This window comes from Dysidea avara, chromosome 6 (assembly GCF_963678975.1).
Source record: "Dysidea avara chromosome 6, odDysAvar1.4, whole genome shotgun sequence".
NCBI lineage: Eukaryota > Metazoa > Porifera > Demospongiae > Dictyoceratida > Dysideidae > Dysidea > Dysidea avara.
Window position 1 is genome coordinate 22,723,288 of NC_089277.1, and position 21,883 is coordinate 22,745,170.

Genomic DNA, 21,883 nt, shown 5'->3' on the forward strand with positions numbered 1-21,883 from the left:
GTTGTATTGGAAATGGTAAATTTCACTCGGCTTCGCCTTGTGAAATTTATCCCCATTTCCAATACAACACTCGTGATATTTATCCCAAATTTCACTGCTACCCATGCTATTACTAGTACATATATATATATATATATATATATATATATGTATATGCAAGAGTACATAATATATATATTTAGGAGAGTATCCAACGCCTGTATTACCCCTTCAAAACACACTGTGTAATAATTGTGCAACATAAATCACGTGATTCCGTGCGGTCGTTTGATTCTTGATTCATCTTGCTAACTTATCAAATTCTTGCTTAAAGCTGTTGTACCATGGCCAGAAAATTCTACTAACGGTACCCCAAAAGGTTTGAACTGTGTCCTGTTGCTGTCGTTCGTTTCGTCGCTGTTTTTGTTGCCCGAAGGGTGGTCTTATTTGGAATACACGATGGGTAGAGGGAAGAAGAAAAGGAAGCGTATTCCATCTACCAGTTCAGCTACCAGTTCAGTGGAAAGAGAGATTTGTGTGTCTTGCAAAGAAATTGTTGAGGATGACGCGGTAGAATGTCATTGGTGTGCAAAGTGGCAACATATAAAATGTGCAAACGTGAGTAAGTCTCAATATGATATGTTAAACACTTGCCCTGATCAAATTGTGTTCTTTTGCTGTGTATGCATTGTCAAACTACCTACAGTCTTGGAAAAGTTTAATGGAAGCAAAGACACCCAGTCCACTGTAGACAAGCAAATCAAAGTATTACAAACTCAATTAACTGACCTGGCAGCCAAAATGAATGATCAAATTGACTCTCGCTTCCAGCAGCTTGAAAAAAAGATTACAACAAACTTACCTAGCAGTAATTCTGTGATGCAGTCCTTGCCTTCTGCTCATGAACCTGATAGAACTGTTACTGTTATGTCAGCTTCACAAGTAATTAATGAATACAGAGATAGAGAAAGCCGTAAATTAAATATAATCTTACACAATGTTCCTGAATCTGAATCAACTGAGTCCACTACTCGCATTACTCATGACACCCATGCTGTTGCCGACATTGCTGATAAAATTGGCATTGGATCAGTTGATGTTTCTAGCACCGTGCGTCTAGGCAAAATAATAGAAGGAAGATCCCAACTCCTAAAGGTCCATCTTTGTAACCTTCAACATAAACGTCTACTATTATCAAATGCTAAAAAGTTGAAGGGCTTTTCAGGAGTTCATCAAAAGATCTATATCACACCTGATCTCTCTCTAAAAGAGAGACAGGATAACAAGTTATTGCGGGAAGAATTGCTCAGACGCAAAAGAAATGGCGAAAGTGAACTGATGATACGTAGAGGACAGATTGTTAGTAAAACCCCACCTGTAAACAGTTCTATGGATACTACTCAAGCAGTAGCAGACCAGCAGTATGCGTAGCCTAGGCTATTCAGTCCCGGCTGCCTCTAACGGATTTTCTGACCCTGACCTATTCTTTTCTGACCCTCCACATGACAAATCTAATCCAGTAGTTTCAACTTTTAAATCTTTAAAATGTTGGTATACAAATGCAGATTCTTTGTCCAATAAATTAGATGAGCTTAAAACCAGAATCTCGGTTGACAAACCTGATATTGTGGCTCTTGCAGAGATCAACCCGAAATTTGGTGAATCCAATACAGAACTTAGCATTCAAGGATATAACACTTTTTGTAATAATTTTCAACCTCACAAACGAGGAGTTTGTATTTTTGTTAACTCAAGTCTTCGTGCTTACAAGGATGATGCTTTGTGCTCTGTGGTATATTCCAAGTCAATTTGGTGTCGTATCCCCTTATCCGGTAATGACTGCTTACTCTTGGGTGTAATTTATCATTCCCCTAACAGTGACTCACTAAACTTTGACCACTTGTGCTCCTTGTTAACACAAGCTGTTGATACTGGTGTGTCTCATCTACTTATTGTTGGTGATTTTAACATGCCCTACATAAACTGGACATCTCTAACTGTCACACCTGCTAATACTCACAATGAGGCCTTTCTAAGCCTATTGGATGACCTATATCTTATCCAACATGTCACATTTGCTACTAGATTTAGAAGTAACCAAGTGCCTTCCTTGCTGGACCTTATATTAACCAACGATGAAAATACAGTGTCTAGTATGACCTCTTTATCGCCACTTGGAAAAAGTGATCATATTGTTATAGAGTTTGTCTTTTTGTGTTATTGCACAGTGGAATGCCATAGTGTATCTAAATACCTATATAACCGTGGAGATTATGTATCAATTACTAGAGATTTATTGAACACCAACTGGGAAGTACTCTTTGAAGGACTCAATACTGAGAAAATGTGGCTACTTTTCCACTCTAAACTGTTATTTCTTATTGACAAATATGTTCCTACTCAAACGTTTGAATCTAATTCTAAACCTAAGTGGATAAATTCTTCTACTCTTAAAGCAATTAAACAGAAACATAAAGCATGGAACACCTATAAAGCCACTCACCATCATGTCGATTATCTTTCCTACACCACAAAGAGAAACATTGCCACTGCTACTGTTAGAAGGGCTAAATCCAATTTTGAACTTAAGCTTGTTGATAGTGTCAAAGAAAATCCATCTGTGTTCTGGAAATATGTTAGAGAGAATGCAAAAGTGCGCTGTGATATCATGTCCTTAAGGAAAGGGGATGGATCATTCACCTGTTCTGATCGTGAAACAGCTCAATGTTTAAATGATTTTTTCTCTAGTGTATTTACTATTGAGCCAGAAGCAGATCTGCCATCTTTACCAGATAAATCTATGGGCCACCACTTAGGCAATATTACCATCACACACTGTGATATATTAACTGAACTCAACCGGCTTAAGCCAAATAAATCTTGTGGCCCAGACAACTGTCACCCACGTGTGTTGAAAGAAATCAAAGATGGACTTATTTTACCCCTCTATCTCCTATTTAATAAATCGTTACAGGAGTCCTCTTTGCCTTCATGCTGGAAACTAGCAACAGTCACTGCCATTCATAAGAAAGGTGATACAAATCTTCCTAGCAATTATCGCCCAATCAGCCTTACTTCAATATTTTGCAGAATGCTTGAGTCAATTATTAAAAATAGGATAATGTCTTACTTCCAAGCAAATGACTTTTTTTGCAATGAGCAACATGGGTTTCGTAGCAGGAGATCTTGTGAGACGCAGCTATTGACTGTTATGGAACACTGGACTAGGTGTATCGATGATGGAACTAGTGTTGATGTTGTGTACCTAGATTTCCAAAAAGCTTTTGATAAGGTTCCCCACAGACGTTTGCTGACTAAGTTAGAAGCATATGGTGTTAATGGCTCGATACTTCATTGGATTAAAGCTTTTTTATCAAACAGGAAGCAACGAGTAGTTGTTCGTGGAGCACTCTCTGAGTGGTCTACTGTCACTAGTGGTGTCCCGCAGGGTAGTGTGCTTGGTCCCATCTTATTTATTATATATGTCAACGACCTACCTGACTGTATACAGAGCTATTTGGGTATCTTTGCTGACGACACAAAACTTTATCGCCCCATCTGCTCATCTGAAGATTCCTCCATTCTGCAAGAAGACATTGATGCCACTTTGCAATGGTGTGACACATGGCTATCCTTCCTTAACCTTCCTAAATGTCACTACAGCACAATTGGACATTCATCAAACACAGAGTATTATTTCTCATCCGAAAATGAAGCAAATATGATCTCCATGGTTGTGGAGGAAAAAGATCTGGGTGTAGTATTTGATAAAGATTTGAAGTTTACATCTCATGTTAATCAAATTGTAATGAAAGCTAACAGGGTATTGGGAATTATTAAACGTACCTTTGCCTCCAGGGATGCCAACACAATAAGATTATTATACGTTACTCTTGTTCGCCCAATTTTGGACTATGCGTCAACTGTCTGGAACCCTCATCTTATGAAAAACATTCGTAAATTAGAAGCAGTTCAAAGAAGAGCCACAAAACTTATACCCTCCTTCTATAATTTGACATACTCTGAAAGACTCCAAGAACTTAATCTACCCAGCTTACTTTACCGTCGAACCAGAATGGATCTGATTATGACTTACAAAATCCTGAACAATTTAGTATCTGTGGACAAAGACTATTTTTTTACTGTTAATACCAACCCCACCCGATCAAATGGACTCAAACTTTACAAAAATCGCTTTAACACTGCTATTAGAGGTCATAGTTTTTCACAGAGAATCGTCAATGATTGGAACACCTTACCCCACGAAATTGTATCTGCACCTAATGTACTGATCTTTAAGACTAAAGTAGATGTATTTTTATATGACCGCCGGTTTGATTTTATTTAGATGTATTGAGATTGGTTTTTATAAGACTTTGTCTTCCTTGTACCAATTAACAAATAATAATAATAATAATAACATTGTGCAACATATCGGAATATTTTAGTATAATTTCAGTAAACTCCAACACATGGCTTCGCCATGAAAGACTTGTTGATAGGCGTTGATATACCAAAGTGAAGAGCTGCAAGCACTTCAAGGCCCTTATAGCTCTTGAAGCAAGTTAGCACCTTTGGTGACGATGACTATTGCATAACATTATTACACAGTGCGTTTTGAAGGGGCAATGCAGCGTTGGATACTCTCCTAAATATATATATTATGTACTCTTGGTATATGTTATACTACAGATATCATGGTATTGGTTACTATGGTACCACTACTTGTCAAGTCGGACATACCTAACTGGTAAAACAACTAAACACTATCAAAAAATTTTAACCAATCAGATGCGTATATCAAATGTACAAGTGATTTACTGATTCTATTGGCTAGTTTGCTGTAGTATATCAATAATATACCACAAGCTGCTATTGGAGTTTTTCTACAGGACACGATATTGATGTTGTATTAATATATATATATATATATATCATTATATATAATATATATATATAATTGGTACATTTATTGATAAAATCAGAAATATTTAAAGTATTCATCTGCTTCATCTTTTCTTCTTCTTCCTGTGGAAAAGAAACAAAAGATAGGTTAAAAAAGCCCCTATGGCCAGCTTTGGGGTATATAAATACAAAAAGAAGTGAAATCTCATCCAAAACAGCCAAGCTGTAAAAAAAGAGTGCAGCTCTCAAAAAGGCTATGGTGCAAAAGATGTGAAATCCAAGGTGGCTGCGAAGAAATGGCTGTGATGGTAGGTTAATAGTAAAATTTTAATAATGGCAATTCAGGTGAATTTTGTGCCAAGACCAAGCGGCACCAAAATTCACCTGAATTGTTGTTATTAAAAGTTTCACCATTAACCTACCATCACAGCCATTTTTTGGCTGCCACCTTGGATTTCACATCTTTTTTCACTATAGCCTTTCTGAGGGCCGCACTCTTTTTTTACAGCTTGGCTGTTTTGAATTAGATATAATTACAGGAAGATATCATGATCATACTGAACATGATAAACAGATAGTGTATTCATGTGCATTAAATAAATAAATGTGCAATTGCTACTGTTACAGAATACCATAGTTTGAGTGACCTTTGAACTCTGGACCAGATAGGAATTACTGAATAGGCATTAGGCTATTATGCTCCAAAAATCGAGCATTATGCTTTTGGGCAGTGCTCAAAAAATCACCTATTATGCTGTTGAGAATTACCCATTATTTCCAAAATATGACCGGGCCTGTGATAATAGGGCATGTAGGCACATGATTTTTACCTACTTTTTCACACTTTTATCACACATAACATTTTGTACCATTATACTATGACATTGCAATTTTCTGCTCTTAGTAAGTATTTAATTGGCATCATAATGCAAGTTACAGAATGGAAATATACTTTTCCAGTACTGAGATATGAGCTGTAGAGTGATGGGGTGTAGTTTGTGCCCTCATTCCCTGTTTTCGCAGGCCCGGTCACAAATTATGCCACCATAATTGGCTAATAATGCCAGTTTATTGCTGTATGAGACCATTTTCATTGATGTGTAAGCTTCAAATAGTCTTAAATTCTTTAGCCGGTTGCTGTATTAGAGTATTTCGTTCCAATGTTACTACTTTGTTAGAGTAACTAATATCTAATCCAAAACAGCCAAGCTGTAAAAAAATTGTGCGGCCCTCAAAAAGGCTATGGTGAAAAAAGATGTGAAATCCAAGTTGGCGGCCAAGAAATGGCTGTGATGGTAGGTTAATAGTAAAAATTTTAATAACGACAATTCAGGTGAATTTTAGTGCCGCTTGGTCAATTGGCACAAAATTCACCTGAATTGTCATTATTAAAATTTTTACCATTAACCTACTATCATCACAGCCATTTCTTGGCCGCCACCTTGGATTTCACATCTTTTTTCACCATAGCTTTTTTGAGGGCCGCACACTTTTTTTACAGCTTGGCTGTTTTGGATTAGATTTCACTTCTTTTTGTATTTGCATACCCCAAAGCCGGCCTATGGCCGGCTTTGGGACTTTTTTAACCTATATTTTTTTCTTTGCCACTGGAAGAAGAAAAGATGAAGCAGATGTACTTTAGATATTTCTGATTTTATCAGTAAATGTACAAATTATATATATAATACATATATTTATTACATAACTCTCCATGATGGTTTCTTTGTAACTGAACACTCTACAAGGTGACTTCTTCTAGCTGCTCTCGCTACAGGGTGAATTATTTGTAGCTGAACGATCTACAAGGTAACTTCTTCTAGCTGATCTCTCTACAGGGTGATTTGTTTGTAGCTGAACTCTCTACAAGGTAACTTCTTCTAACTGATCTTTCTACTGGGCAATTTGTTTGTGGCTAAATATTTACAGGGTGATTTCTTTGCAGCTGAACTCTCTACATGGTGGTTTCTTTGTAGCTGAACTCTCTACAAGGTAATTTCTTCTAGCTGATCTTTCTACAGGGTAATTTGTTTGTAGCTGAATTCTGTACAGGTGATTTGTTTGCAGCTGAGCTCTTTACAGAATGGTTTCTTTGTAGCTGAACTCTCTACAAGGTAACTTCTTCTAGCTGAACTCTCTACATGGTGGTTTGTTTGTAGCTGAACTCTCTACAAGGTGATTTCTTCTAGCTGATCTTTCAACAGGGTGATTTGTTTGTAGCTGAACTATCTACAAGGGAACATCTTCTAGCTGATCTCTCTACAGGGTGATTTGTTTGTAGCTGAACTCTCTACAAGGTAAATTCTTCTAACTGAACTTTCTACAGAGTAATTTGTTTGTGGCTGAATTTTTTACAGGGTGATTTCTTTGCAGCTGAACTCTCTACATGGTGGTTTCTTTGTAGCTGAACTCTCTACAAGGTAATTTCTTCTAGCTGATCTTTCTACAGGGTGATTTGTTTGTAGCTGAATTCTGTACAGGTGATTTGTTTGCAGCTGAGCTCTTTACAGAATGGTTTCTTTGTAGCTGAACTCTCTACAAGGTAACTTCTTCTAGCTGAACTCTCTACATGGTGGTTTTTTTGTAGCTGAACTCTCTACAAGGTGACTTCTTCTAGCTGATCTTTCAACAGGGTGATTTGTTTGTAGCTGAACTATCTACAAGGGAACATCTTCTAGCTGATCTCTCTACAGGGTGATTTGTTTGTAGCTGAACTATCTACAAGATAACTTCTTCTAGCTGATCTCTCTACAGGGTGATTTGTTTGTAGCTAAATTCTGTACAGGTGATTTGTTTGCAGCTGAGCTCTTTACAGAATAGTTTCTTTGTAGCTGAACTCTCTACGAGGTAACTTCTTATAACTGATCTTTCTACAGGGCAATTTGCTTGTGGCTGAATTTTCTACAGGGTGATTTCTTTGCAGCTGAACTCTCTACATGGTGGTTTCTTTGTAGCTGAGCTCTCTACAAGGTAATTTCTTTTAGCTGATCTCTCTACAGGGTGATTTGTTTGTAGCTGAACTTTCTACAAGGTAACTTCTTCTAGCTGATCTCTCTACAAGGTGATTTGTTTGTAGCTGAATTCTGTATAGGTGATTTGTTTACAGCTGAACTCTCTACAAGGTAACTTCTTCTAGCAGATGTCTCTACATGGTCACTAGTTTGTAGCTGAATTCTCTACATGGTGGTTTCTTTGTAACTGAACTCTCTACAAGGTAACTTCTTCTAGCTGATCTCTCTACAGGGTGATTTGTTTGTAGCTGAACTCTCTAGAGGTGATTTGTTTGCAGCTGAACTCTCTACATGATGGTTTCTTTTTAGCTGAACTATCTACAAGGTAACTTCTTCTAGCTGATCTCTCTACAGGGTGATTTGTTTGTAGCTGAACTATCTACAAGATAACTTCTTCTAGCTGATCTCTCTACAGGGTGATTTGTTTGTAGCTAAATTCTGTACAGGTGATTTGTTTGCAGCTGAGCTCTTCACAGAATGGTTTCTTTGTAGCTGAACTCTCTACAAGGTAACTTCTTCTAGCTGATCTCTCTACAGGGAGATTTGTTTGTAGCTGAACTCTCTACAGGTGATTTGTTTGCAGCTGAACTCTCTACATGATGGTTTCTTTTTAGCTGAACTATCTACAAGGTAACTTCTTCTAGCTGATCTCTCTACAGGGAGATTTGTTTGTAGCTGAACTCTCTACAGGTGATTTGTTTGCATCTGAACTCTCTACATGATGGATCCTTTGTAGCTGAACTCTCTACAAGGTAACTTCTTCTAGCTGATCTCTCTACAGGGAGATTTGTTTGTAGCTGAACTCTCTACATGATGGTTTCTTTTTAACTGAACTCTCTACAAGGTAACTTCTTCTAGCTGATCTCTCTACAGGGAAATTTGTTTGTAGCTGATCTCTCTACATGATGGTTTCTTTGTGGCTGAACACTCTGCAAGTTAACTTCTTCTATTGATATCTCTACAGGGCGATTTGTTTGTAACTGAACTCTCTACAAGGTAACTTCTTCTAGCTGATCTTTCTACAGGGTGATTTGTTTGTAGCTGAACTCTCTACAAGGTGACTTCTTCTAGCTGATCTTTCTACAGGGTGATCTGTTTGTAGCTGAACTCTCTACAAGGAAACTTCTTCTAGCTGGTCTCTCTACAGGGAGATTTGTTTGTAGCTGATCTCTCTACATGATGGTTTCTTTGTAGCTGAACTCTTTGCAAGGTAACTTCTTCTATTGATCTCTCTACAGGGAGATTAGTTTGTAGATGAACTCTCTACCTGGTGGTTTCTTTGTAGCTGAACTCTACAAGGTGATTTCTTCTAGCTGAACTATCTCTTTCCATAGTTGCATGAACTCCCTACTTCTAGCTGATCTCTCTACAGGGCGAATTGTTTGTAGCTGATCTCTCTACAGGGTGACTTGTTTGTAGCTGATCTCTGTACAGGTTACTTGTTTCTAGCTGATCTCTTGAATTCTCTTCAGGGTGACTGCTCTATTAGGATGGCTGCTCTATTAGAGTATCTCGATCTCGCACTTGCTACACCAAGTTGGATTTCGTGCTATAACTCCGTGGCTTTAAGTCTGATTCTTCTACACCATTGAAGAGCCTTTCTAAGATGATTACTCCATCTGTACAGCAATTTTCAAAGCATTAGCCCAAGCGGTTTATCTGGTAGGCGTGGCAAACAGTCGTTTTTTTATTAGTTAATCTCGATTGCGTAATTGTTGCACACTGTTGGTTTTTTTCGTTGTATCTTCCTGGTTTTTAGCTCGATTCCTTTGAAGGTTTGAGGAATAAGGTTTGAGATTTTGAAGGTTTGAGGAATAATAGTTAACCTATTCACCCACCGATTTTCAGCTTCCCATACGCGGTTTACCCTGTAGGCGTGACAACATATTGGTGTTATTTTTAGTGAATAATCGCTCATAACTCTTTGCCTGTTTATCGTATTCCAGCCAAAGTTGGTGCCGAGATGCGCCTTTATACCCAATGGCGGATCCAGGATGGGGCATTTGGGGCAAATGCCCCCCCCCCCCCCCCCCCCTTCAAGAAATTGCATACAAGATCGAGATACTCTAATAGAGCAGTCAATTACTCTAATAAAGTAGCCACAATGTTCATGAGGCAGTGTAGCTTACCCATGAAGTTATAAATAGGATTTTATTTTACATAACATACGTGATATAATATGTTTGGTAAAAGATCACTAGCTATTATTGTTGTGACTTCTTTTTTTTTTTGCTCTTCAACTTTTTTCAGCAAAATGCCCCCCTCTTTCCAAACTCTGGATCCGCCCCTGATACCCCCTTCTGTGTGCCAAATTTCAAGGCAATCGGATATGGCGTTCGCGTTTTATAGCAGTTTTTGTAAGTGTGCGAAAAGAGGAAGTAAAATAAGATTAAGAAAAAAACCAAGAAACTAAGCCAATTTGGCATGGTCCATCATGGTTGCAATCTGCTGAAAGGAATTGGCCAAGCTGGAATTTACCTGAGATTTCATCAGATGATCTTGCTCAACTGTTTCATCAGGGAAGGAGTGAAGGTGATGTATTTCTTGAAACAGCTAATGTTGTTCAAGAGAATAGTGATCAAGGATCAGCGTGTACAATTGACAAAACAAAATACTCTTCTTTGAGGAAATTACTTTGAGTAACAGTGTTCTGTTTGAGGTTCATTAAAAGGAGAGGGTGGGATAAATGTTCTGATGAGTTGAAAAGGAGAATGTACAGCAGACATGAGATTTTGAAGATTATTGATAACCTGACAGACTGTGGTGTTTATCTCAGGATATAAGAACTGTGAGTTTGTTTTGGGTGTATGTAGTTCAACATAGAAGATTCTCAGATGCGTTTCAAGCTATTGTTAAGAAACAGAGAAATGGTTTACAGAAGCAATTTGGCTTAGCACCAAATGAATTTGGAATACTGACATGCCACGACAGATTTTTGAATGCTGAGATGTCTGAAGATGCTAAGTATCCTAAGCTATTACCATGGTGAAAGCATTTCACTAGGTTGATGATTAAAGAGATACATGAGTAGCTGATACATGCTGGCATCTCCCATACACTTTCTACTTTGCAACAGGAGTACTGGCTACCTCAAGGGAGAGTGGAGGTCAGAGCTTGTCTGTCTCATTGCTTAATTTGTCAACGTCATGAAGGACTATCATTTACTTTACAAAGGATGCCACCCTGGTCCAAACAAAGAGTATCTGCATATTTACCTTTCCAATTTACTGGGTTAGATCATTTGGGACCAGTATTTGTGAAAGAAGGAGCAGTGATAACGAAGATGTGGATATGCTTATTCATCTGCCTTGCCATTCGTGCAATTCACCTGGAATGGGTTAGTTTTAGAAGTCTTTCTGGTGAACATTTTTACAATGCATAAGGAGATTTATGGCAAGGAAGGGGAGACCAGAGACAATTATCTCTGACAACGCTTCTCAATTTAAATTAGTGTAGACAGTGATTGATGAACAATGGAGGCAGATTGCTTTACATGACGAGGTGGTCACTTACCTTTCAAGTAATGGAATCAATTGGCAGTTTACTACTGCATTAGCACCCTGGCAAGGGGAGTTTTTATGAGCAAATTGTTGGGTTGGTGAAACAATGTCTTAGGAAAGGAATTGGAGTGAAAAGACGCACTTTGTACCAAATCCACAGGAGATTGAATGCCTTTAAACGGTTGTTAATGAGCTACCGTTAATTATCCAAATCACAGTACAATTCCGTATATCTAAACACGGCTACCCCGGTTCGCGAGATACGGTAAATGATTTTGTACACGTGCGCGTAACCATAGGTATGACCAGCTGCACTAGGAAAAATGGCGTGTTGATTATGATTATGATTATGATTATATACTGGGTCGAGACAGCACAGCTGATAATTGACCAAGGTAATTACAAAAAAAAACAACATATGTGACTGGATTTGACAATACCAGGCTTCCACACACATCCAGATTTGCAACTTTGAAGGACCATAACTCAATGTAAAAGCAAGCTATCACTTTCAAAGTTTGACCTGTTATTGCAGTGTGCAATGAAAGAATTGTGTGAAAATTGTAGGTCAATAGCATACTCAGTGGTCAAGTTACAAGTGATTAAAGTCGAAGAACTGGTTGTGTGTGGAAGCCTGGTTTTGTCAAATCCGGTCACATATAACATATACATGCATACATAAAATTATTTATTGTGTGATGACAAGGTGGTTGGTAAAAATTTCTGTGGATTGCTCTTCAATAAAATTGTTAGGTAAAGTGTTCCATTCTCTTAAAGTATTCGGAAAGAAACTTTTCTGATACGATACAGTGGAACTGACTGGGATAATAAATCGATGTTGATGGAGCTGTCTAGTTGGATACTGAGTTGGTAAGAAATAAGATGGTAGCTGTATGGAAGGAGTAAGCTGATGAACAATTTTGTGAAATTGGCTTAACCTATTAATGTGTCTTCTCTCTTGTAGGGTTGACCATTCAAGGAAGTTCAACATATCTGTCACACTACTGTACCAACTAAAATCAGAAAGGACCCATCTTGCAGCACGTCGTTGGATTTTTTCTATGTCATATATTAAGTATTCATGATAAGGGTCCCAGACACAAGCTGCATACTCTAACAATGGTCTTATAATGGTAATGTAGGCATTTTGCTTGACATTACTACTACATTTACTTAAGTTGTGCTGAAGAAAATTTAAGGATCTGTTTGCTTTAATGCACATAGCTTGAATATGATGTGACCATTGCATGCTTTCATGAAAAATAAGTCCCAGGTATCAATGTTGTTCTGTTACTTGAAGAGTTTCGTCATTTAAATTATAGTCATAATTAATGGGAGATGTTGATTTTGTACACCTTAATACTACACATTTGTCAATGTTCAATTGCATCTGCCACTTTTTAGTCCAGTTAAGAATGGTACTGGGGTCTCTTTGAAGGCACAGTGAATCTTCTAAGGAATCAATTATCCTATACATAACGCAATCATTAGCAAATAGCCGAACAGTTGAGGCAAATATTTTCATCAATGTCATTAATGTACAACAAAAACATGAGAGGTCCCAATGTTGAGTAGAGTATGACTGTGGTGGAGCGTTTACGAGTGTTTACGAGTGTTCTGCTACACACAGTAACAAAAGAACGGATTGTATAAAGAAGGATGTGTCATCAAATCGACTGAACGGTGTTCTGTTTTCAGCAAGTTTTACATGAGAGAAGGACTACTGCACGAAGAAAGAATTGATTGTAAGTACGCAAGTCATCCACACACTACTAGGCCTAACCCTACAATTGTGACTGGATCTACGAAAACCGTTCTTATCGCCCAAGACAGGAAGTTTGATTTTCACACAAACACAAAGTTTAATGAATACACTATCAAGTTTCACTGCCACAGTCTACCAGAGTAAAGTGGTCTGCTTTTGCTGGCTGCTTTTGTAGAGCACAGTGGCGAGCTGTACGAGTGGTCTGGGGTCTTGATGGAGCCCTGGCCAACCAGGAGAAGGCTGTGTGTGGCTGTACGGCTCCGTGGTGTTGGACAATGACCTGTGCTGTAAATTTCCTTTCATTTTAGCCAGTTCTGAGCCCTGAATGGCCTATAACTTGGCCTAATTCATCCCAGCACGTTTCTTTTCAATTTTTGAACACCATCTTCCATCTTGCCCGAGGGCCCCACCTCCCACCCTTCTGGAGCTCGCCTGATACAGACAACCTCAGTTTAAAAACTATCTAAAATGGCGGGAAACTTAGCTGTTAACTACTTATTCAGTGGATGATCAGGAAGGTAAGAAATTGTTGCAAAACATGTGAAAATTTGGTATGCGTAGCTACCACCATTGGCCAGCTACAGCACACTGAATATTTAAAACCGACGTTTCTCGATACTTTTAAATGGGCGATAAGACTGGTTTTCCCAGAGACAGTCACAATTTACACAACACTAGATGATTTACGTGACTCTAGGAAGTCTACTTTATTACATGGTGAACATTTATTAGATAGTCGTTCTCATGCTCGTATGGTCTTGTACACAACGCATGCTTGTAGTATATGAATGTGTTTCTCAACCAGTGATCAGCTTTGAGCGGTCTTGCTGTGGGTTATGTGCTCATGTATATGTGTTTCCCAACCAGCGATCAGCCTTGAGCGGTCTTGCTGTGGGTTATGTATTCATGTATTCATGTATCTGTGTTTACAACCAGTGATCAGCCTTGAGCGGTCTTGCTGTTGGACTTGTATTTGTGTATCTGTGTTTCCCAACCAGCGATCAGTCTTGAGTGGTCTTGTGGGGAGACATGTATGTAATGTCTGTGTTTCATGTAGTAATCCTGTATGTAACAATATTATCATTGATATGATTTTTAGGACAACTGTGCAAAACTCTATCCTATGTAGAAGCAAAGTTTTTCATAAGATTTACCTCTGAAACTGATTATCTACCTTTTTGTATCACAAGTGGTTAACAATTTAAATGGATGAAGAATATTGATGAAGTATGTATGAAGAGAGATGGCACACTGCTAGCTATTATTTATGTTGCTGTTATGTTGCGGCTGAATTTCAAGAAAGGTGATCACAAGGTACATGGTATTTTTGTGCAGTTAACTTGCATACACAAAACTTTATTAATGGAACCACCTCTGGAGAAAAATAACGATAGTGAGGTGGTCTCAGGAAAGAGTTCATGAAGTACACCTTACTGACATGGCCACTATAATAATAATAATAATAATTTTGTTTGCAGTGCAGTAAATTTTGCTTTGTTTGACATCATTATTTAGCTTGTATAAATTAGACCATCTGTGTGCTTACCTGCAGCTATCAATGTTATTACCGATCTCCCCAGAAAAGGACATTTACAGCATTATGAAGGGATTTAAATTTATTCCTGAGGGTATGGACATTAACTGATGCCATAGCATATTGTCAAATCTCTATTTTGTATCTCCAAAATGTGAACATATCTGTTTTGTTATCGACCTTGATTCTGTTATAGAATCACTTCTTCATTGTTTGGAATCACAGAGGATGGGAGCAGTAAACTCAGGCATAGTAACAGTTGTGAAAAAGTGGATTGTAAGTGTTGCTTAGTCTCATGTGGCTAGACTCCTACCCGTCTCCTCTTTCTTTGTGGCATTGTTTGTCAGCAAAATAGAGCCTGGTGAAGTATAGTGGTGACTTTCAACCAATATCCAGTAACATATATTCATTGGCTAGCTGTATGTTAGTATGGTGGACATAAACGCTTCGGAAAAACTTCTAACAGGGCTGATACCATTGATACATAGCATTTTCCAAGCAAGAACAGCAAGAAACTGTGGTAACTGCTTGCCTACGAATGCATTTTGTCAACAGTAATCCACCAGACCCTATCTTGCCAACCAATGGCATCACAAAGAAATAAGATAGTGGTCCGGTCATGCGAGAATAAGTGCTGTCAAGCTTATCTAACTGTTTGTTATCAACTATAAGTTTGTCTGTTTGGAGTAACTGAGGGTGGGGCAGTGAAATAATGATCTAGCTGTTTGTTATCAACTATAAGTTTGTTTGTTTGGAGTAACTGACACAGCATAATTCATACACAAATACTGACTGTATTTATTCCGTCTATGTTTAGGTGTTGGAACTAATAGTCCTAATATTCTACCCTGGCACAAGCAAAAACAGATCACAGCCCCCAATAGTGAATAACATTAGAGTCATTTATAGATTTGAGATTCATTTTGTCTCGTTATAAGGAGATTTTAAAAATAGTTGTTCCAATACTGAATAAAGACGGGGTTAGAATATGTAGTATTGGAACACTATTTTTGCTGTGTGAGGGTGGGGCAGTGAAATAATGCCAGAATAGAAATAGTTGTGAACAAGTGGAATTGTAATTGTTCTCGTGCTAACTGTAATTCTGTTGTAGAATATTTGGAGGAAGTGAGAACAGAGCAGCAAAACAGTGAAAACTATGATTACAGTTGTGAAATGTACACAAGTGGTGGTATGATTATGAAACTATGTTGTTATCAACCATAATTCTGTTGTAGAATTAGTCCGTCATTGTTTAAGTACAGGAGCATGAAATAATAAAGCTACAGGAAGAATAGTGAACAAGTGGAAATGTAAGTATATGGGTGTGCTCATCTTGACTGTTTTAATCTGCCGTAATTCTGTAGTCTCTTTTTTGTTTGAAATAACTGACGAATGGAGCAGTAACCACAGGCAGAAGAGTGAACAAGTGGAAATGTAAGTGTAAGTGTACTTATCTTAATTGTTCTAATTGCCGTATTTCTGTAGTCCCGTTTTGTTTGAAATAACTTATCAGTGGAATAACAAAACTTCCAGTAGAATAGATTCTGTTGTGAACAAGTGGAAATGTAAGTATTGGTGTGCTTATCTAACTGTTTTAATCTGCCGTAATTCTGTAGTCCCTTTTTTGTTTGAAATAACTGATGAATAGTGCAGTAACTACAGGCCGAACAATGAACAAGTGGAAATGTAAGTATTTGGTATGCTTATCTTAACTGTTTTGTAATTGACTAAAATTCTGTAGTCACTTTTGTTTGAAACAAAGGAGGCTGGACAGGAGCAGTGAAATGATGACGGAGTAAAAAGCAGTTGGGATAGTTTTTTTTGGAGAAGTAAGCAGTAGTGTTTTTGAAACTGTTTTGTCATCTGTCATAAAACCATTGCAGTATTGATCCCTTTGACCTCCTTGTTGAGTCACTGTGATGGTGGTGGTAGTAAAGAAACCGGAAAACAATTGATTTTATTAATAAATTTATGCATGTGATCATATATGAATATAATATATGGTGCGCATTTATTCTAAACAATCTTTTAACATGATGGGAGGCTTGGGAGGCTTGGAAGGCGTCTTTGGAACATTGTACAAGGTCTGTAGAGGGAAAGGGGGTTATTAGTTACCAGTAGTGCTGGGAGATACAATGTGCATATCGATATTGCTATTATTTGAGTTGGACTATCGTTCGCGATATTGACACATTTCAGTATCGATAGTAGTAATAAACAAATTTTACCAACAAACCGTTTACTTGTTAACAACAATGTTTTACAATAACAATAATCATCATCATCGATTTAATGCTTGCATTCTGCATGTTTCGATTACTGGCCACTTCTATCTAATAAAACGCATGCGCAAAACAAACAACATGGCGGATAACGAGGATGTTATCGAGTTAAGCGATGGTGAAGAATCTAGTGAAAAAGAAGAACCAAGCAGAGAATCCAGAGAACATGGTTCAGGAGACAGGGAAAAGAATTTGCAGCCGCTAGAAAACGCTACTAGCGTTGTATGGAAAATTTTCGGATTTTTGGCGAGGCCAGGATGGGAGGATATTGCTACCAGATAAACGAAAGCAGACAGAAGTATACTGCAACAAGTGTTACACACGTTTGAAATATACTGGAGGTACTAGTAACTTAAGGTATCATCTCGAGAAACATCATTTGACTGAGTATCCAAGAACCATCCGGGAATGGAATTCACTGCCACCGCATCTAATTGAACTGAACACTCTAGCTACATTTTCAAACTTGATTGAACAGCACTTATAATTTGTAATTAGTTTGGGCTTAATCAGCTTTGCTGTCTGCCCTTTTCCCCCAAATAATAATAATAATAATACACAAGCCTTGTGAGAACAAGCCACTGAAGCTAGTAGCAGCGGACATTCTTCAGCTCTTAGCTAAACGTAGTAAAGCTTCCGAGTTCAGTACTGAACAAACAATTACAAGCAGTTTTAGGAAGATGACACCACTACCTCGAACCTCGGAAAGATACAAAAAGTTGACTAAAGCAGTATGTTACTTTATTTGCAAAGACCAGCAGCCATTCGATACAGTGAATGATGTCGGATTCAGGTATATGTTAGGTGTGTTTGAATCACGATACACACCACCAGATAGCACTACAATAGCATCAAAGTATGTACCTGTTATGTATACCACCTTGAAGGAAGATGTTATGAAGCAGCTTAAGGATGCAGATTTCTATTGCATCACGACAGATATGTGGTCATCTCGAGCCAAGCAAAGTTACATAGCTGTCACCATTCATTACCTGACAGATTCGTTTGACATGAGGTCCCACCTACTTGAAACAAATGAATTTCCTGAGGCGCACACAGGTGATATGATTGCCAAGTCACTGCAATAAATTCTAATGGAATGGGAGCTTGATCCTGATAAGTTGCTTGCTGCAACTACAGATAATGGCTCCAACATTGCTCTTGCTTTGAGAAATCATCAAAAGCTCAACAATCCTTCAAATCTTCCAGCATTGCAGCCAAGTCTAGATATGAACAGGATCTTATATACAACTTTTCTACCAATAATGATCCAAAAAATTTTCAATTTATTAGAGAGTTCACCAAGTCACACGCCCTTCCCCCCTCGACTTCACCATAACACTACTACAGCTGATGCTGACCTTGATAAAGCTGAACTTTTTAATCGGTACTTTTATTCCATTTTTACCTCAAGTAACTACTGTCTACCTGATACAACTCATTTAACTGTTCCTGAAAATAATCTGGACTCGATCAACCTCACAGAGGAAGAAGTGATAGATGCTCTCAGCAACCTCAACTCTAACAAGGCTAGAGGAATTGACAACATCGCACCTGTCATCTTAAAGAACTGTTCTTTTGCCCTTGCTTTACCCATCCATCACCTTTTCACAACCAGCTTACGTAGCGGAAACTTACCCTCTGAATGGAAAACACACAAAATAATTCCTGTTTTCAAATCTGGAGACAAAACTTCTGTTGCCGACTATCGACCAATTTCACTCCTTTGTGTCATCTCTAAAGTGCTAGAAAGATTAGTTTATGACAAAGTGATAAATACAATAGCTCCCTCCATCACTCCACATCAATTTGGTTTTCAAAGTAATGCTTCAACTCAACAACAACTTCTCATCTACTTTCATCAGCTAATCACTTCGAGGGAAGAAATAGACACCATCTACATTGACTTCAGTAAAGCCTTTGATAGTGTGCCACACAATGAATTATTGGTTAAATTATGGAACATAGGAATCACAGGCACTCTATGGAATTGGTTTAACAGCTATTTAAGTAACAGATCCCAGTGTGTCTCTGTTGAAAACCACCTGTCAGATTGCCTACCTGTAATCTCTGGTGTTCTCCAGGAAAGCATTCTGGGTCCTTTGCTTTTCCTGATCTTTATAAATGATCTGCCATCTACCATCATATCTCAACTACTCGAATTTGCAGATAATACAAAGTGCTTTCGGCAAATCATTTCCATACTGGACATACAGCAGCTTCAAGAAGACCTCAACTCTTTATTTAATTGGACTATTAACAATCATCTGTCATTTAACATCTCTAAATTCGTATTCATGAGCTTCCATCGTAAATTCAACTCTCAGTACATCATAAATGACCATATAATCAATGAATCACCCGGTTGCAAAGACCTAGGGATTATTTTCACTAACTCATTGTCATGGAGAAAGCATTATGAAATGATTTCCTCTAAAGCCTACGAGTCACTTGGACTGCTACGCACAGTATTCAAGGATTCGCATTGTCCTCAGGCTAGAAAATCCCTATACATATCATTAGTGAGATCTAAATTGCTATACTGCTCCACATTGTGGAGACCTTATTTGTTGAAAGACATAGAATTAATTGAGAAGGTACAAAGGCGTGCTACTAAATTCATACTCTCTGATTACACTTCAGACTACAGGACTAGATTGACCCAACTTGGTATGTTGCCATTGATGTATATTTATGAAATATCTGACATCCTCTTTTTCATTAAATCACTTAAAACTCCTACAGATAAGTTCAATATCCTGAACTATATCAACTTCAATACTGGTTCTACTAGATCTTCTGGAATCAAACTACATCACAAGACAGCCCATACCAATGCAGCTATGAACTCCTATTTTTTTGCCTACCTAGACTATGGAACTCTGCCAATAATTGATCATACACAATCACTAACTGTAATAAAACAGAAATTGAAGAAATTTTTATGGAATCATTTCCTAGCTAACTTTGACAATTCACCCTGTTGTTTTCATTACCTTTGTCCCTGTTCCCATTGTTCCAAGAATCCTGCATCTAACAATTTTAACCACTTGTAACTAAGTATGTAGATGTTAGTGTATAGTTATTTTTTAATGTATGTTAGGCTATCAGTGTAGCAGGGGCGGATCCAGGGGGGGCTTTGGGGGCTGAAGCCCCCCCCCCTTCATATTTAGGCTTTACTTGATCAATATGCTGAGTATTATAATGAAATTTTGTCTTAGCATAATTATATGATCACTAATAATACAAATACTCATAAAACCACCCTATAAACGTCTTTCCAAGGTATTATCAGTGGATTTATGCTAAAATTTATGCAACAAGGACCCGAATCAGCATTGGAGGTTTACAAGATTGAGATACTCTAATAGAGCAGTCAGCTAACTACTCTAATAGAACATTCACTGGAAACATGTAGTTGGTTCTGTTATGGAATTTTTCCAAATCTGCCTGCACCTTGCAATGAAATGAATTGGTCTGTTTAAAGGGCTTCATTCATCTACTTTTGTAGTTAATATGTATGACAATGCTTAATTCAGGTTCACAATTTCCATTGAAAATGCTCTCAGATTCAATCTTGTATTGTTCAAATTTCAAAATTTTCCACTTTCCAAATCTGCCTGCACCTATATATGCAATGAAATGAATTTTCCACTTTCTAACATGCACCTATTCAGTGTTGTGCAATTGTGAGAGGGGTGCATCATGTACTTGGTTGTCTGTACCTACCCAAACTTTTCCATTAGCAAAATGCTTCAGAGCCATACCTATAATCTAAAGGCAGTATATAAAATATCTACAGGCAGAAAATATTATGAATTTTATGTGGAAATATCTTCAAATTGCAGTGTTTTAGCATCTATTTTTCAAAATTTTCCTGGGGGGCATGCCCCCAGACCCCCCAAGTTCCAGCATGCAAAGCATGCTGGGAAGTGTGCTTTGCTACCTCTACCCAAGAGATTAGTACCTTGAGTTAGCCCCCCCCCCCTTTTATAAATCCTAGATCCGCCCCAGTGTAGGTCACTGGTAGACCCTCAGAATTATTATTCTGTAAAGCATTATTATTATTGTTATTATTATTGAAAGTTAGGTTGGACTCTCATTAGTTGTTTTAGCCACACTCTTCAGTTGTCAGTAGAAAAGGCTCTTACTTTACATAGTGTTGCTAAAGCCATAGGTAGGTGTAAGCAGCTGGTCAGTCATTTCAACCATTCTCCTCGGTCTTCATATGTGTTGCAGCAAAAGCAGTATGACCTGAAACACAAACAGCATCACTTAGTGCAGAGTGTTGCCACAAGGTGGAATTCAAGCTACTACATGGTTCAACGAGTCTTGGAACAGCAACAACCATTATCTGAAGCACTTTTACAGCTACGAAGAGATCTTATTCCACCCGATGCTGAAATTAGTACAATGAATAAGTTTGTGGAGATAATGAAGCCTTTTGCTTTTGTTGATATGACAGAGGGAATTGGAGGAGAAAAGTGGGTGACAATTTTGTCTGTTCGCCCTTTAATACAAAAAATCACTTGTTTTTTACAGACATCTCATCATGATCACAGCATGGTCAAGGAAATGAAACAAGTTATGCTTAACAAAATTGACCAGTACTATGGTGAAGGCTGTGATTTAGGAATGCTTGACAAAGCCATGTTGTTGGATCCTAGGTTCAAGAATGTATCATCTGATATCCTCATACCTGAATTAGTTGAAGTTGCTTCCAATATATTATCTGTGCCATCAGAAAGTCAATCCACTGCCGAAAGCACAAGTTAGGCCTGCGCCTAATATGCCGGAATAATTTTGAGAATAATAGGTCACCAATTTTGTGAGAATAATTCCAGAATAGTAGGATGGTTACAGGAATAATTTTAGAATTATCGGACATCCACGAGAATAATCAGTGGAAT

The 21,883-nt window shown here is 37.9% G+C and overlaps 2 protein-coding genes and 1 long non-coding RNA gene across 5 annotated transcripts in view; 2 read left to right on the top strand and 1 right to left on the bottom strand.

The window, feature by feature from the left end:
- LOC136258576 (uncharacterized) overlaps positions 1 to 21,883 on the bottom strand; it is a 291,117-nt gene that overhangs the window by 37,709 nt on the left and 231,525 nt on the right. The window lies entirely within an intron of this gene.
- On the top strand, positions 249 to 1,948 carry LOC136258385 (uncharacterized). Its single transcript, XM_066051693.1, has 2 exons — positions 249 to 597; positions 686 to 1,948. The coding sequence occupies exons 1-2, from the start codon at positions 555 to 557 to the stop codon at positions 1,408 to 1,410; spliced, it is 768 nt and encodes a 255-aa protein (XP_065907765.1). The 5' UTR covers positions 249 to 554; the 3' UTR covers positions 1,411 to 1,948.
- On the top strand, positions 16,056 to 16,661 carry LOC136257415 (uncharacterized). Its single transcript, XR_010701973.1, has 5 exons — positions 16,056 to 16,125; positions 16,177 to 16,256; positions 16,308 to 16,377; positions 16,433 to 16,520; positions 16,575 to 16,661. It is a non-coding gene; the product is annotated as an uncharacterized lncRNA (long non-coding RNA).